The 16,801-nt window shown below is 32.2% G+C and overlaps 1 protein-coding gene and 1 long non-coding RNA gene across 3 annotated transcripts in view; one reads left to right on the top strand and one right to left on the bottom strand.

Moving 5' to 3' along the window:
* LOC145964175 (uncharacterized) overlaps nt 1–16,801 on the bottom strand; it is a 112,106-nt gene that overhangs the window by 59,758 nt on the left and 35,547 nt on the right. The gene's annotated exons all lie outside the window — the stretch shown is intronic.
* On the top strand, nt 11,698–16,174 carry LOC145964216 (UDP-glycosyltransferase UGT5). The gene is made up of 3 exons (XM_083086694.1): nt 11,698–11,717; nt 13,752–13,954; nt 16,038–16,174. The coding sequence occupies exons 1-3, from the start codon at nt 11,698–11,700 to the stop codon at nt 16,172–16,174; spliced, it is 360 nt and encodes a 119-aa protein (XP_082942820.1).

Below are 16,801 nucleotides of genomic sequence, written 5' to 3'. Positions count from 1 at the left end.
AAAAGCAGTTGGGCACAGGAAACGCGCGGTATCGCGTATTGTTCTGCGATCGCCCGTTTAGCTCGATTGTTTTATCGGGATGAGCATGATGTCCTGCGAGATCTCCAACCATAAATGCTTTCGTTATTGTATGTTTTTCGAGAGAACGGATAATTTCTAATTGTTCAAAATGTTAATTGCACTATGGACATGGTCAACGTTGAACCGTAATTAATAGGCAATACATATAAAATTGAGAATCAAGTAAGAAATTCAGTAGTATTTTATCAGATAAATTGAAAAAAAAAGAAAATCATTTTTTATTCTTTCTTGTGTTAGCTGCTTTTTAATTTTTATTCGCACACATATGCACACACACTTTGTGTCTATTTATTTATTATAAAGAGATATAAATATTTATATCTTGTAAATACAAATTAGTAATTAACTTTGTTAATCTAAAAATTATTCAATGAGTAACACATATAGTTGTATGCGTAGGTCGACGAAAATTAATTGATATAATTAAAAGAAAATTAAAAGTATTTTTTCTATTTCTTCTTCACAAGATCGTAAGAAGGATCGATTAAATCTTACTGTCAGCCGAGAAGGCTTTTCGCGTCTAGCAATTTACTATCGTGCATCACACCAATGCGAACTAATTTTAAGGATGGCAGACTGCAGGTTTGCCGGCGCGAGAGGGATACAAACGGAAACAAAAAGGCCAGATAAACTCCGGGAAGAAAGAAAGTTTTCGTAGAGAGGCACCCTCTTTCTTCGAAACAATACTAATTGAATTCAATTGTGGAACGGTTGAAGGGGATGTGAAACGTATTTCTAAATGGTGAACATCGTGAAGGCAACCATTCCCTCTGGAGGAGAGTGACTTGTGGAAAGTCAACCGAGATTATAATGGACGAAAAGCTGTCGGGGCTGCTATTGCTATGAGCTGAAATTTCTCCTTCTTAAGACACGTATATACAGAGCCGACATAACTTCGAGAATCAACGAGAATGTACATGAGATTTCTAATTATAATTCACAAACAGCAGCATCTAGATTTGCCTCAAAGCTAATATAAATTATAATGCGTTTTCTAGGCGTATTTGTATATATGTGAGAATTAATTAAATTTTTCTACTCTCTCTAGAGTTTTAGTATTAGAGCATAATAGAAACAAAGTATATAAGAGCACAAAAAGTGTTTTGTTGGTTAAAATTAAAGTATTATAATTTTTTAAAATTAAATCATCTTTATAATTTTTATAAATTAAACCATTGAAGTCATGTGTGAAAAATTTTTAATTGTTGTCAACTTAAGTAAAGCAAAATTCGTAGAGATAAACTTGACAAAATTTGTCGCACTATTATTCTGAAACAAAGTATCACATGGAATATGAATAACGCAATATAATATGCGTTTAAATATTATATTAAAAAAGAGAGAAGGAAAAAGTTGTAAGTATAATATTTTATATTCAGATTATCTTCTGACATATTAATATATAAATTTTGTTCTAATTGTAAGCATAAATTTTAAACATAGTAGGCTTTAAACAATTACTTAAAGATCTTGCTATCTACTTGCGCAATATTAAAACCGCAGACGTTGCGTTTCCTGCTGACGCAGTCCAAAAATTTCATTCCGCCATTGTAATAAATTCACGAATTTTCATTTCGACGACAACGGGAACAATCAGACCATCGTGCGATTCAACAATGATACTAAAAAAGTTTGTATTTTGCTGTAAGAATTGCATATATTTATGTATTAATGTCATTACGTTTTAATAAAACTCTATGTAATTCTCTTGTAGCGCTTTGATTGTTTATCCATGTAAATTCTCAACTTTGTATTCTACATTCCACGATTTTATTGATCGCCTTTACTGCAAATTTCTTCGCATAGAAACCTTCCGTTAGGATAATCTTGTAAAAGCTGTAAGGTCTTTGATAGGTTTTCCTTTGCGAGCGTCTTTCTACTTCGATCGTATTTCAAACTCGAAGGCGGACGACCCCTCTCTTTTCGGAAAGCATGCTTTTTTTCGCTCCTTCCAGATCGTAAGAAGGTTCACGTCCCTTTGGGACTCGAGATCGGCTATTAATTCTCGTTTAGTCGAGTGAAATATTTTTGTCGATTTGGGAGTCGTTGGCAGATGCGGATATCGATATTTTGCCGCTGGTTTCGAGCCGATAGCTACTGCTGTCGTTAAAAGTTATCTCAAGCTCACACACGTGAGTGGAATATAAATGTTTAGTCCATAATTTTGTGCGCGTGAAATCTGCGTTTTTATTTCCAAGTTAAAAAAAGAAAACAGTATTATTCAACAGTTACGTCTTTTTAAGATTCTTAAATTTCTCTCTAGTTTTAAAATAATTCACTATATAAATATCTGAGAATCAAATGAATAAAAATAAAGCAGGAGCTCTTGACACAGTAAAAGCAAAAGCATTTGTTCCGAAATAAAATTATAATTTAATATTCAAGAAAGAATTTTTTTTGGTGTACAGCTAATATAAAGCTTGAATTGATTCTATCAAATAATTAAGATAATTTATAAGAAAGATAGTTATTTATATTTATATATAAAATTGATTTTCTCGGAATTAATTTATATTATTTAATTGCAAATTTAAATTACACTTGAATAAAAGTAAACCAAAAATACCTATTGCATATATTAATTATTATTATTATTATTATTAATTATTATTATTAATTATTATTATTAAATAAAATTATTCGTAAGGGAATCATTTTGTCTGTTATGATTATTACAGAATTTTATAAACGAATAAAAATTCTCATTTCGTTCATTTCCAGGTATACGTTAATATCGTACAAAAGATTTCTTGAGAAAAGCAGGAAGCATATTATGTGTATATTTCACATATATTTACAATACACGTATACAGCATATACAAGGCAAACCCTCTTTCCGGCAAGTTATTAAAGAGAGATTGCTTTTACCGTCGCCTGTAAGGAGAACGGGTGCTGTTCTGGAAGGAACCCGAATTCAGCAATTAATTCTCACTTAGTTCAGCGAAATATCTTCATCAGCTAGCAAGTTTTTGGTCGGTGCCAGACTGAAGTGTGATTAACTCTTATTTAATAACGGTATTTTGCGTATCACTAACAAAAACTCGAAACAGAGTCCGATTAAAACAAACTTTTTTTGAAAAGCACATATCTGTATAATTTATAAAAGAAGTGAGTAAAATTAACATATATATATACATACGAAATCAAAGAATATTTCTATGCAATATTTTATGCGATATAGGAAATTATATTATTTTGAACGTACGACTCGTTTAAACAAGTAAGCTTACCGAGCAACGTGTTCCGTGTGTAATCATCGATATTCCGTTAGAATCGCACGGTTGGGACTGCATCATTAAGGTTTTAGCAAGGGTTGCTTAGCCAGGGTTATCTGGAATGAGCGCACGTGGAATTACGGGGAAACGGCGTCGACCGAAAATTCACCCTCGCTCGGCCGGCCCCGGTTTCTCTCTTTTCGATTCCTCGCTAACAACTCACCCCCTTCTTCTTTTCAGCGGCACGGACTTCCACCCTCGTTCGGCGAGTTATCTCGAGGTACCCTTTATCCCGGCCTTTTGCCTCGTCCAGCGAATCAAAAGGACGCCCCTACTCGACTCGGACGCTCGTCCGGCCAATTTCATTATGTACATCCTGCCGACGACAGGACACCTATGTCCGAAAAAAAATGGTTGAATCCGCGGGGTATTCGAGCGGCCGAAGAATGCGAGAGTGATCTTCACTGATAATTGTGAACTCCCGAGGTCTGTGGTAATAGTTATATATCTATTTTATACATCTTCAGGTTTTTGAATGGCAGACTATCGAGAATGCTCGAAGTATCAATCGATTCAACGTTGGATACTGAGCACGTTGGTTCGATAAATTTCATCAATTTTTTTTTATATAATATTATAAAAAGAAATAGTGGAACCTATTAATAGCGTATCTTGAAATAGCACATAAAATTCCTTCCATACGAATATATGAGTAGCGTGAATGATTAGGTAACAGTTCAACCATGCAACAACGCGTATCTATTTTTCGGTGGAAAATAATGTGTGAATGAAATGATATCTTTTATGGCTCTGAATATCACAGTTTGGAAATGAAATGAAAGCAATATCGTTATTGCGTTTAAAGTTCGAAATCGCGCGTTATTAGAGATTCCACTGTATCATATCTTTTTCTGATATATCAGAGTAGTGTCACAAGTTAAATTTGCTTATAGCAGCTATAGCTATAGATGTTTTTTTGAAAAGAAATTTATATTTTTATATCATTCTATAAAATGGTTCTGTTCAAAATAATATAAAAAAAAGAAAGATATTTTATTATTTTTAAAATTTTTAGTGAATAATTTAATTAATTCATTTATTTAATATTCTACTTTTAATATGTTCTTTATTAATATATATAAAATACATAGCTGTTTCTTTATGTCGCATCGTATAATCTATTTTTCAAAAGTCCAGTCCGAAATTTATATGCCAACGTTACGTGCTAGCCGTATAATTAAGGGAACATCCATCGCTACCCTTCTCGTGCGCAGATTCACCCTCGTTTACCACGTTACCACGAGGCCTTCGCTCGGCAATTCACTCGTTGCCTTCTCTCAAATCAAAGGAACGTCTCTCGTTGCACAGTATATCATGGTCAATTTCATTACACGCGCAATGCCTGTCACTGGATAGACACCTTTGAATTTACCATTAGTGCCTAACAAATTGCAGGCTGCGATTTGCAATGTGTTTTTATTCGATTTTCTATGCGACAAGTATTGAATTCTATTGCAATAATTTGTAGATGGTTCCTCCAGAAAGAACCGACAAATAATTTTTAATATACAAAAGAGGTTAAGAAGAAATCTTAAAATTTTATGAGAGAATGAATAAAGTTTTTCATGACTTGAACTTTGAAAGAAAAAGTATCAGGTAAAAAAGTTAAAATATTAACTATTAAAAGTAACATAAGTACAAGTACGAACCAAATTTTAATCTTGGTTTAATTTCAAATAAATTTTCTTTTACAAGAGAAATTAAAATTATGGTAGATTTTTTTTACAAGATAGATATTTACTAAAATATTTAATGTTAAAAAAAATATATATAATAAAATTATAGGAATATTTATTGCTAAAAGCAAATTGATTTTTCAAATTATGATCAGAAAAAACTTTTTTGTCATAAGAATGTTTGTATTTTAAATTTTAAAGAAGATTATTCATTATTTAAAGAAAAAATACAAGTAAATTATAAAAAAAAATAATCTGAATAAACCGTCATTGGAATACTTTTATTTAGATTCAATCGCGATTTTTCTAATTCAATGCAATAGAAAAAATAATTATATGATACTCTTTTCGTAACCCCATAATTTCCTTTCCAAGGAGCAGGTGCTGTATTTAATTGTGCAATTCTCGTCCATTTCGTATTCTCTGTATTTCGAAATTGACTGCAAACTTGGACGAATCACAAAATAAGATTGCCATGATTAATTATAGCTTAAGTTTTAGAAATATAGTTTCACAAAAATTAATTAAGAAGCGCCTAATTGTGAGACACGCATAGAATGACGAACATAATAATGAAAAAAATTAAGAGAAAAAAATACGGGTGACACATTATTTCATCAATTTACTCTATTAATTATTTTTCAGTATTTCGATTTCGATTCTTACGATTTCCATGAAATGTAAACTAGCGTTATATTAAATCGCTGCGTTAATTAAAAGTAAATGATGCGAAAGCCATACATCGACACAACGAGGATATGATTTTTGAAACTTTTTTAATTATTTCTTGGGGCTCGTTAACTTTAATCATTCTAGCTTTGCAGCGTAATTTTAGACTTTCGTTCGCTGCATCTCGATGCGCTATAAGCACGCAAAAGCGTACAAGGGGAAAAGTCGGGAATAAATCCGACCATGCGTTTTCCGTAGTTTCTGGTACTAGCGAGAGATGTGGCCTGCTCGCGATCCTTTTCAATTAGACGACCGCGATGGTTGGGAAGTAATGAGCTACTTTTCGCGCGACGTTTTCTTTCAAGGAATTAAACAGCAAACTAAGGACTCCTATTTGAGTCCCTTCGTGAAATATACTGCCGCTACCGTAATAAAAATTCGTCGCATGCAGAGAGAAAGTTTAAGATTGTTTAAATCGTTCGGTTATTTTTTCGATTTTGTGAAATCAAATAAAATTTTTAATTATATCAATTATATGCTTGCTGCATATACGTGAATAAATGAATCGTAAGATATCAATATCAATTTAATTGTGTCATTATAACGATTGAATTAAAACGATTCTTCTTGTTTGTATTACTTCGCATAAAAATAATAAAATGTTTTATTAGCAAACCAAATTAACAAGAATACTTTGTTAATTGGTTATCATGATATGTTTATAATTTAAATGAGCGAAAATTAATAATTTGTTACAAATATTTCAACATGATGCTTCATTACTGAATATTATTAACGAAAGCTTGCAATACAGATGGAAGCAACTAGTTAAATTCTGCATATCACCATTATTCTGTTAATTATAACATTGCACAGTGACTAATTACTGCGTTAATTATAGAAGTAATATACTATCAAAGATATTGCGGATTGGAAAATAGGTCATTCAGCATAACATCAATCGCTATTTCCAATATTTCGGGCTTTTTTGTTATTTGAAACGAAGCCAGCTTTCAAAAAGCTTGTGTGTCGCTCTATTTCGATAGTCATGTTCTGAATATTTTATTATCATTTTCACGATTCAAACTCTGATGTGCAAATTTATACTTTTCATTTTGATAAAATAGACTAATGGAATAGCTAATAGACGAGAAAATCAAATGATCGATCGATTCGTCACGGACTAATCTCCTTCTCCAGTAAAATTTCGTTACGTTTATTTCACGTTGTTGCGTGTAAGAGCGAAATTACGGGTATGCATTCCTTTCTTTGAGACACATTTAATCACTCCTGGTGTCCGGCGTTTACCTTTACGCGAATACCTTACGCTGAAAACTACGGTAACTTTCGCACGTACATACGTACACAACATCAGTTTCGCACAAAGGTGACGAGTAAAGTACTCGTATTTTTAGACGTCCCCTAGGAGAGTTCTCGTCGTAGAGTAAAAGTGGGGTCGCCTTTTGTCCGTCGCTGGTAATGAGCGGCGCGTTATACTCGGGGTGGGACGAAACCAAGCTAGCTGGGTCGGTTGCTCGCGGAAATGGACAGATTGGACACTTCTCGACGCCCGTTGTCGCCATATATGTGGGAGAGAAAAACGAGCTCGCCTTTCTCTCAGATTCCCTTCTACGGTGTACTATCCACCGGTGACGACGTGTAACGAGCGACGGACGAAACTCTAACGAGGCTTGCGCATGACTACCGTTTCATCGCAAACAGTCGTGGATATTCTCCGGTCTCGGAGCCGGTTCCCGTTTGCGGGCTAATTTGCCATGGAAGGTCGACCACGCGTTCCTTCGTTTGCTGTGCAAGATACTCAAAACATGCACAAGTTATCTTTTGACTGAAAAATTTTTTGCAAAACGCATTGCGTTGTGACTGCGTAATTTCGCGTGTAAATTTATATTTTCAGTGTGATAGAGAGAAATCTGCACGTCATGAGATGCATTTACATCAAATTTCTAAAAAAAGAATATTAAAAAAGTTGATTTAAATTTCTTTTATTTTTTACCATAAAAAGATTTAATTTTTTTTAAACAGTTTTAGTTATAAATTGATTTGGTTTTTTTTTTGTATTATGAATTATATAATTATGGATTAAATCAGATTCAGAATATCATGTAACTTTTAAATAGTCAATGATCTTATATAACTTCCAGGTTACATATGACATTTTGGTATCGCATGTTATACCTTGTGACGGATGTTTCTGGGAAGTTGAGACTTGGCGCATAAATAATTTATTGACTTTAAACGAGTGCACGTCGGGTGTTATTTGTCGGGCAGTGTTTCATCAGTGTTTAGCAGAAAGTCAACGATGCTCTCGGTAAAGTCGGGACGAAGTTCAACCGATGGAGAGTCACGCGATGCTCGTTCTTGTAAGCGAAGACAAAGCCATAGAAGAAGAAGAAGAAGAAGAACAAGAGAAGAAGAAGAAGAAGAAGTAGAAGTGGTCGGGGATCTGAGTAGGGAAAAGACGAGAGTGAAGGCTTTCTTATCTGAATTTCAAGTACCACATCGTGAGAGGAACATTCGCGTCTTCTCAGAGATTTGTGGTACAGCCTGTAAAACTTTTGTGACGCCATCGAGATTAATTAATGCACCAACTTAAGCGCGCTGTTATCTTTGGAAGATATATGTCATATATAAAATAAAAATATGATGATATAATCATGATGAAAATAATAATGATTTTCATAAGTATTGAAATTTTTTAATAGATACATGCATCAGATTGCATTAAATCGTTTAATATAATATCTTAATCATATATCTACACATTTAAATATAATATTGCATAATATTATATTTTATAATATATTGTTGAAATAAATGTAAACATTATACCCACATATTTGATTTCTTTGAGAATATTTACTGAATAATCAAATCATCGAATAATCGCAATCGATATAATTATTTTTAGTAATTTTTAATAGTATTAATTTTATTTTCGCTAATAATTCGCGATTATTTAATTGACGATGCACATTTTCCTAAGACGGTCAACTATTCACATCGTACGTTGGCGCGGCTATATAGTCTCTTATCTCAATTTCTAGCAGACTACAGAATGTAAGAAGTACGTCTCCTAGTGGTGGTAAGCCAGTTGTAGGAAACTTTCACGATATCGTCGTGAGCTAATTAATGCGCGATGTAAAAGGGAGCAATTACCGAGTTGGCCCCATTTAATTTGGGAGGTAGAATAATTTCGAAGCTCGCTTAAGGTAGAAGTGGGTCGCGGAATAGGACATTAGCATACGATCGTGTATGCGACATCGCGTTGCTTTTTTATCTCGCTCTCTTGAAGAGGAGTCACGTTCTGCGTTTCTCAGCCTTCTCGTCGGTATTTCCGCACGATTGCCGCGCACAAATGCTTTCCTACTTATAAATGTTGTTGCTGCATAATGTAATTTACTATTGACGTCACTTAGAACGGATTTATGAAAGAGCTTCGCTTTGACGATAATACTGCTAATGATGCTTCGCGTTTTAGTCATTGCTGCATCGCCGGATTTATGTTTAGTTCCATATATTGTTAAAGTGCAACTGAGCTTTAGTAGAATTAAGCTGATGAATTAATTAGCATGAGAATCAAGTATGATGCTGTACTATACCCTGTATGGCATATCCATTTTCTTTACATGTATATATAGTCGAGTAATACTAATTTCAAAACCAAAGTTTACTTTTTTCCAATTTTTATCTTTTATAATTTTTTTCATGTAAATTTTGACATTTCTATAATTGAGACATAAGATTATTCGCGAATTTCAATCAATTCCTCGACAGTATATTTGTTCATAAAAAATTTGATATTTTTGTTTCTAAAAACGGGAATTAATTTTAAATAATAGATAACAATGTTTAAAAAAATAACCATAAATTTGTTTTAAATCAGAAATGCTCTTCCACAAGCCGTCATTTTGAAAATCCTTCGTATTTCGATGAGATCGTACTTTCATTTCTGTTGCTCGAGTTCGAATCTTTGGAAAATCCGAAACGAGCGGCTTAGTAACCTTCCGCGTAGAAACTCGGATGATCATGTAGGATTTTCGAACACGGAACGTAACCTGTGGTTAGTAGGTTTTGGTAGTATGGCAGAAAGAGACAGATAGAGATGAAAAGAGAGAGAATATATGTACGAACATGCTGGAAGCAAATAAAGACGAGCATCAAGACTACATGCACCTATACTGATACTACAAGAAGCGTAAGTTATATCATTTTGCAAAATTGAACGCGCTAGCGCAGCTTTACTTAAGCTCCTCTCTGGTTGCAATAAGGAGTTTAAAGCACATCTGTTATATGTATAAGTATGATTATCTTGCGATTCGATCGAATAATCAACCCTATATACCTATTTCATTCAAATCGTTCTTGTCTTTTGACTCATTGTCGAGAAAAATTAAGAAAATATATATGATTTCTATAAGAGATTGTGTGATTGTATTGAATCTCATTTATTCATAAAATAAAATATTCATAGATTTATGAGATGAAAAATTATTGGATTATATTTTTTAATATAACTAATTAAATAATATCTTAATTTTTGATTTTTAAATTAACTATGTTTAGTTATTAAAATTTAGTAGACTAGTTAAAAAAACAATTATTAAAATGTATAAACTGATGCATATTGATCATTGCAAATAAAATAAAAGATTTTTATACATTATTTTAAACGTTATATATATTTTATGTTACATATATATATTTTAAATGTGCCTTTGCATTATTTTATTTTGTCGCAAAACTCCAATCGGAAAGAAATTTTCGCTGAGATTGTTTTTATCGCTTTTTCCGCACTTCGTGCAATTTATAAAATTATGCATTGATGGACTTCTTGGTATTTCTGATATTTTTTAATATTCCACATCGTGATGCACGGAAATAATAGAGAGTACCATTACAATGCGAAAAATTGCATGTAAATTAAATTCAGTAAAATACCATTCCATTTTTTGCGCTGTAATCGCGATTACTCTCTATTCGGAACTGACTCGTTTATAAATCACAAAATGTATATGTTTTGTATACACATGTACATTATATAAGGTACTCCGGAGTAAGCGGGTTAAATTAAACTGAAAAGCAGAAAATAAAAGAACATTTACCTAATGATATTTACTGTTGATTTTCAAATTCGATTTAACCTTTCAATTAAATATTTTGTAAGTTTTCATTTATTATATTATTTCTGTAAAAAAATGAAACCGATTTCCACATCAAGGAAGTAAATATATTTTCCATCTCCTCTAGATTAGTTTGTAATTTTATATAATATAAAGCGATTTTTAAATCTTCAACGGAAATTTTTTGAATTTCTTTTTCTGCAATATCTCTACATTCTTTTAGCAGCTTTAGAAAATCCCCATACACAATCCACACGCTGAAGAAGATTCCGAGAATGAAATAACGTCAGTGATATATCCATGATTTTAAATCAGCGAGTATTTCGCGAGAAAACTCTGAAAAATGTTAATAAATTATAGTAGGATTATTATAAGCACAGCCATATTAGAGAAAACTTCTCTTATCTATAAGATATTAAATTTTTTTTAATATCGTTCTGTTATATTAATATAAGTAAAACTATTTGTATTAAAACATTTCGTATGATTTTCATTTAAAAAAAGAGAAAGTATTATAGAAATACATAAAAAGTAGTAAGAAATTGTCTTCATTTTCTTCATGAAACAGATATTTTTTATAAAGAATTTCAAAGTGAAATTACTTTGAAAACATTATCTAATTTAAAATGTAAAATACTTTTATTGAGTTTTACTAGATAGAAGTAAAATTTCATGAAATTAGCAAAAATATTCGCTTTGTATGCACAAACAAACGTAGATACCCTTAATTCCTTTATTTCATTCGCGACACTGTGCTTTCAATCTTGTATGGTTTGAGATGTATGCATACTTGGAGACGCGTGTGTTTGTGTTCGTTGTTTGTCATCTCGAAAAATATTCTAGGTAATTTGGTAAATGGAGAAGTTGCAGCACCAGTAAGTAGATAGATGGGTACAATATACATACATACAATCATGAATCGGCACATTTTCCAAACAGATTAAGAGCGAGAGTACGCTTGGGATTCGAGGCAAACGAACGAATATAAGCGCTGGAACCTTTTCTTTCTCGATTCACCTTTCATTTCCCTCGTCCCAAACTCTTCTCAGTATACCAGTCTCGTTCCCTGATGCATTTCTTAATAAATGAATCACTTTAATCTCGCGCTAGAAAGTACCCCAGGGTTGTAACTCGCGTTCCCAATTTCGTCGGTAGAACAAGACAATTAATCAGTATTGCGCCGAGAAATAATTCGATCCGCAAAGTACGCGGGAATTCATTTCCAAGTATATACGAGTTTCCGTCGAATATTTATTGGGTACATTTCTGTACATAATTTTTGATTGTCTAATTTGATTTTTTAATTTTTATATAAGTTTAAGTACAGATCATGAGGTTTAAGTATATTATCTTTAACATAAAATGCAAAAAAATCTCCTTTAATAAATTTATTTTTATATATTTCTCACATGAAATATTTAAAAGGTTTGACTATTTATTCAATCTTAATTAGAAGAATGTGTTAAAATGAATTAGAATTAAGACAGAACGCAATCTAAATATTATGTCAGTGTATTTTTGAATTTAATAATATGGAAAAAATGATTGATATTTCCAACTCATTTGCATAAAAAGGTTGCCTCGTTTTTTTCCACTGATTTAATTTGATGCTGATACGGATATTTTTGATAAATTCACAAAAATAGAAAGATTAATGATTCAAAGTTGATCGTTCTTGACACTGAAGATTACGGCAACGTTGTTAGTCGTGATCGCTTGTTTGCTTGGTGCGGTCGATAAAGTCTAGAGTACTGATATTTCCCTTCCAAGCAAAGAGCCACTTCAACGTGTACGAGCTGTTACTGAAAAGGCTTTCCGCGAGAGATCACGATACCGTCGCGGTGACGCACTTCCTTCGCAAGGACTCGTCTGGCCGACGTGGACATTTCGTCCACTTTGGTCAGCACTCGATCGTTCGCTCAGTTTCCAGGATTTCACGATTTTGAGGCGGAATATTAGATACCTGACCTAGAATATCGGCGTGAAAATTTGCCATCCCGTGCTGGATCATCCGAAAGTGAAGAGGATCATCGACACGAGAAAGCGTTTCGACTCGTGAACGAGATTTTTGCCACCGAGTGCTTTCCGAGTATCACATCCACGCTTTAAATATATCTAGGTAGGCGTTATCAGCAGCCGCCGTGATCGTGCCACCGTAGTCGAACGAGGTCCTTAGGAATTCTGAGAATTCGAGCTACATCCCTAACTGGTTCAGCCCTTATACCAGGCGAATGAGTTTTCTTGAAAGATCGATTAATACGACGATAGTTCTACCGATCACCAAACCGGCTTATAGCTAGGGAAGCAGATGCGCGGAATTTATCCCAAAATTGCTGTTAGAAATTCCGCCTATCGATGATGCTATTTTTAGTTTGTATGAGTTTGGTATGCGCCGCATAAATGCTTGAAATTTCATTTAGTGTTGATAATAAAATTAATAATTATATCGCAGATAAATGAATTATTGAAACTGTTTTACACAGAATTTTTAGTTCTCTCTTATATAGTTATATACAGCAAATTTAATTTTCATTTCTGATTTAATTGCCTTTTTTCTAAATATAAAATAATAAAATAAATGATAGTCCTAATTATTATTGCTACAAAAGTATGCGTTAAATAAATTTCGATCGCGTTAAATAAATAACATTAATTTATGTTACAATCAATTATATTCAAAATAGATATAAATTGAAAAATTAATCGCAAATTTACATAGAATGTTGTTCTCTGATGAGTTATACGAAATCATGAGGTCAAGAAAATATTTTATGCATGATTTGCCTGACTCGATATCCTCCGGTTCGGAATATCGTTGATCTTGACGAATGGTCGTGAGCATGACACAACTTCTGGCGCGAGAATTTAAGGAAATCGGAGATATTCATATTCCGATATCGAGCCCAAAGCCACCGTCTCGTGGATCTTCAGGATTATCTGGACTCTCATGGCGGGAACGGCGTTATTTACTTTAGTCTGGGATCGCAAATAGACCCGTCCACTATACCGAGCCAGGTGTTTGCCGCCCTTTACCGGGCATTCGAGCAAGTACCGCAGCAAATACTGTGGAAATGCGCTAAAGGGAGAGAGAATGACCCCGCTGCTAGGAAACGTTAAGTGCATCGAATGGGCGCCACAGCTCTCTGTATTGTGTACGTACTGCTTTTTTGTTTCTGGGCGGGATTAAATGTCGAAAGAAGCTTATCCGCGCGAAGGTCACGGAAAGAACACTCTTCCGTAGCAGGTATACCGAGCAAGAGAAGTTCTTGATAATGGAGTGGATGTCGATTGAACATGCCGGAAACGATTAAAAAAGTTTTCAAGCTTTGATTTCTTCTTCTTTATCGCATGTGTATCGTGTAAAAACTGTGTAAAAAATAAAAAAAAATTAGTAATTAACAATTAGTGATTAAAGTATAACAAAAATTAGTGATTAATGTAAAAAATAAAAAAAAATTAGTAATTAAAATATTAATCTTCAACTTTAATACAATCGTAAATCTGACATATGTACATATCTTAAAAAATATCTGTGTATAGATATTTTAAAAAATATTTAACTATCTTTTCCTTTTTCATGTTCATTATAAAAATGAGAAAAAATTTTTTATGGCCATAACGTCATTTATTATAAGTAAATATAGCTTTAATAATTGACGATTAAGAGGCACTCAAAAATATCGCTATGTGTTTCAATGTGGTTCATTATGAAAAGTAATTTATTAAATTTATTAAATTAAAATAATGATGACTTAGAAATATTTTTGAGAATAATTCTTTAATAATTCTTGGCAAACGTTTTAATTTACACAGGGTTCTTCTATTTTTATGATATATTTAGTAATTTTCAATCATTTTAATTCTTTCTAATTCCTCATCGATTACGCTATTGTTATATTTGAGATAGTGAATCTATACAAGACTGCCTGCAGAGGAAATAATACATATTGCCGTACTGTCAAGCAAATAATATGTTTATTGCGATATTATATTATCCAGCGATCATATAAAACCCATTTGAAGTTTGCATTATCGTTAAATAATCCGCAAGTAAATTTGCACGAATATTGAACGGCTTTTAATGTTTATTACAAATTTACCGTTTGTTATTAAAATAGTTTGACATCAAAATATCAAGGCAAAAATATATCAAGCAAATTCAAAATAAGATGAAGGAAATATTGGTTTTAAATTGTTTGACACAAATGTTAGTAAAGATATTTATAAATGTATATAATAAAAATGTATATAATAAAAATATCTATACATATATTATATATATTTTTTTTCTTGTGAAATTGAATTTTGTGTGTGTGAATTTGAATCAAATGTACTCACTTGGAACAATTCTGCTCATTTTTCTACATTAGATATTAATATCTTCTATTTCTACATTAAATATTATTAATATTTTCTATTTTCAAATAAAATACCTTTAAATTTGTATTCATTTATCATAATTATTAGTTAAAGAATCCAATGTCATCTCTTTACTTTACTTAACGCACTTATTATATACTTAGAAAAACGTCAAACTATCAAATATAATTCGGAGACGTGATATGCAACTATCTAGACAGAATGCATCCAACTCGAAAATATTTATCCTAAAAATGGAAAGTATTAATGATGCCTAGTGTATAAAATACCATCTATGTTCACGTGCAAATGAACGTGATTCGCGCTGCTTTTTTTATGAGAGTACCGTCCGCATATATGTATGTACACCTGAAGAGAACAAGTTATTTTCAGGTATTCGCCTGTTTTTCCTCTAAACCACCGTCGCGTGACCAACGCTTTTCATAAAATTCCATTTTCGTTATATTATGCAATCAAACTCGTTATCGTTATTACCTCGTTTTATCCGCTGTTACGATTTCGTTTTTATGCGTAAATTTTAAACCCACTATTCAAGAGTCAAAGTTGCAATGTTTTTTTTTTATTTTGGAATAAAAGATTGAGAAGACATTTCAATTATTTAAATTTTTAATTAATTATAAAGTAGCGCTTTAAAAATAAAATTTTATATATGCAAAATCCAAATAATTATAAAGAATTAATTTAAAATAAAAAAATTAAAAAATTAAAAATTTGTAATTGATTCTCATTTATAAAATTTAACAGTTTAATCCAATTTCTGTTTGTGACTTTTTTGTAATATAATGTAAATGTATACTGTGAACAAAGATAATAAGTACCCTCTTATCATATAAAATATCTGGACCCGAATGCGCGACTCTTCATCACTCACGGAGGGCTGCTCTGGACGCAAGAAGCGATTTACTGTGGGGTGCTGATCTTAGAAATGTCCCTTCTCGGCGATCAGTTCTGAGCATGGCCTACTTCGTGTGGAAAAGGGATTGATACTGCAGTTCGATTTCCCCGATGGTTCTCATACAGAACATTATCGAGCAGTTTAAACGAAATATTAAACAAGGATTTAAAAAAATTTTTATATACAAAATATTTATTTTTCGTATTTAAAACTTTCTATAAATTATTATGTTTTTTTATACTTCTTTATATCACTCGATATTTTTCGTATATATCAACTGATACGGTTAAAGCGTTAAAGATTTTAATTAATCGGTAAAAGAAAAAAGTTACCGATTCCGTAAGCATCTGTCAGAAGCATCTGTTTCAATAAGTAGGTAAAACTGCTCAAGTATTGTACTGCTCAACAAGTTATTCGAAGCCTGCCGATAATTGCCGAACAACCGTAATTTCAAATTAATTGAATTTTTTTCTCTCGATATTCGAAATCCTAATACAATTTAACATAGCTCGACGTGATAAATACAGTTGAGAGGCACGGTTTTTCATACAATTTTAAAATGGAAAAAGATGTCTCTTTAAAGCAAATTTTCATTGTAAATGAATTATGTATTTTAATTTAAATTCAATACTTTCACTAGAATGTCTTAATATACCAAAGTAAATAATTTATGTTATTAAAAAA

This window comes from Camponotus vicinus, unplaced genomic scaffold (genome assembly GCF_025532165.1).
Source record: "Camponotus vicinus isolate PSW18456_S1 unplaced genomic scaffold, iyCamVici1.0 SCAF_13, whole genome shotgun sequence".
Classification (NCBI taxonomy): Eukaryota; Metazoa; Arthropoda; class Insecta; order Hymenoptera; family Formicidae; genus Camponotus; species Camponotus vicinus.
The sequence above is the reverse complement of the archived record's forward strand: the minus strand, read 5'-3'. Positions and strand labels throughout refer to the sequence as shown.